Source organism: Apaloderma vittatum, unplaced genomic scaffold (genome assembly GCF_000703405.1).
Source record: "Apaloderma vittatum isolate BGI_N311 unplaced genomic scaffold, ASM70340v1 scaffold32316, whole genome shotgun sequence".
Classification (NCBI taxonomy): Eukaryota; Metazoa; Chordata; class Aves; order Trogoniformes; family Trogonidae; genus Apaloderma; species Apaloderma vittatum.
Genome location: NW_009720595.1, coordinates 2,154 through 3,621, shown reverse-complemented (window position 1 = coordinate 3,621; position 1,468 = coordinate 2,154). Strand labels below are relative to the sequence as shown.

The following is a 1,468-nucleotide window of genomic DNA, read 5'->3' as shown; positions in this document are numbered from 1 at the left end:
TTTTCCATCCTGGAGCCCCCATTTTCCATCCTGGAGCCCCCATTTTCCATCCTGGAGCCCCCATTTTCCATCCTGGAGCCTCCTTCTGATGCAGCCCAGGACACTTTTTGGGCTGCAAGTGTACTCTGCTGGCTCATATTGAGCCTCTCGTCAACCAACACGCCCAAGTCGTTCTCCTCTGGGCTGCTCCCAACCTGTTCCCTGTGTCTGTGCTTGGGATTGCCTCTACCCAGGGGCAGGACCTGACACTTGTTGAACTTCATGAAGTTGGCCTGGGCCCACCTCTCCAGCCTGCCAAGGTCCCTCTGGTTGGCATCCCTGCCCTCCAGCGTGTCGACCGCTCCACACGCTTTGATGTCATCGACAAATTTGCTGGTGTTGTCACCAAGAAAAATGTTAAACAACACTGGTCCCAGTACGGATCCTTGCGGCGCACCACTCGCCACTGGTCTCCACAGAAAGAGGATGTTAAGAATACAGAATAACAGCAGAATTAAGCTTTTTCGGGGAGCAGGGAACATGGTAGGAGTTAACTTGATTGCGTGTGGAAACCCCTGTGAGATGTTTCTTCTGCCCCGCTCACTGCATATGTTAACTTGCCTCTTTCTTCTGTGAAAAGCCTGAAAGTTTTCGGCTGTTTAGCTGCTGATACCTCCAATATTCTGCATGTCGAAGAGAGAAACTCTCTTTGCACTCACTTGCTGCCCTCGTCTTTCCTTCTGCAGGAACTTGCTTGTAAACTGGCGCTGGAGCTTCTCACCAAGGAGTTTGGCATCCCTGCTGAGAGACTCTACGTCACTTATTTTGGTGGAAATGAGGCTGCAGGACTGCAACCGGACCTGGAGTGCAAGCAGATATGGTTGAATTTGGGGTAAAGGCCTTGAATTAAGGAAAGTGCATGTTTTGATGAGCAGCGATCGTTTGGAGAAAGATGTTTTGTGGCAGAACACGTGTAATGGGAGGTTTTAAACAAAACCCAAGCATCACAAATAACATTTGGGGGGCGGCGGAGGTGCAGAATCTGTTTCAAAAACTGGTGTGAGCTTAAGAAGCTTCAGAGTACGTCTGATTCTCTTATTCTCTGTTGTTGACGAAGAGCCTCTCGTTACAGGCTGGCTGAGGGCAGGATTCTGCCCGGCAACATGAAGGATAACTTCTGGGAAATGGGGGACACGGGCCCCTGCGGCCCTTGCAGCGAGATCCACTACGACCGCATCGGGGACAGAGACGCTTCCCACCTCGTCAATCAGGATGACCCCAACGTCCTGGAGATCTGGAACCTGGTGTTCATACAGTTCAACAGGTGAGACCTGCTTCTCCCCATCCCGGCTTGGCGTGATTTGTTGCTTAAACTGTTTTAATTTCCCCTGGTTTGCTCGCTGTGCCGTCTCGTGATGCCCTGTCCCCAGACCCACCTGTACAGAAGAGGCCGGTCTCATTGGCTTTGGGGACAGGCCGGGAATAATTT

General features: G+C 51.6%; 1 protein-coding gene across 1 annotated transcript in view; it reads left to right on the top strand.

The window, feature by feature from the left end:
- AARS (alanyl-tRNA synthetase) overlaps positions 1-1,468 on the top strand; it is a gene marked incomplete at its 3' end in the record, with an annotated part of 5,048 nt that overhangs the window by 1,561 nt on the left and 2,019 nt on the right. Inside the window, exons 3-4 of the mRNA XM_009871064.1 lie at positions 726-871; positions 1,112-1,303. Of these exons, the coding sequence (XP_009869366.1) occupies positions 726-871; positions 1,112-1,303 (338 nt within the window). The remainder of the gene's footprint in view (positions 1-725; positions 872-1,111; positions 1,304-1,468) is intronic.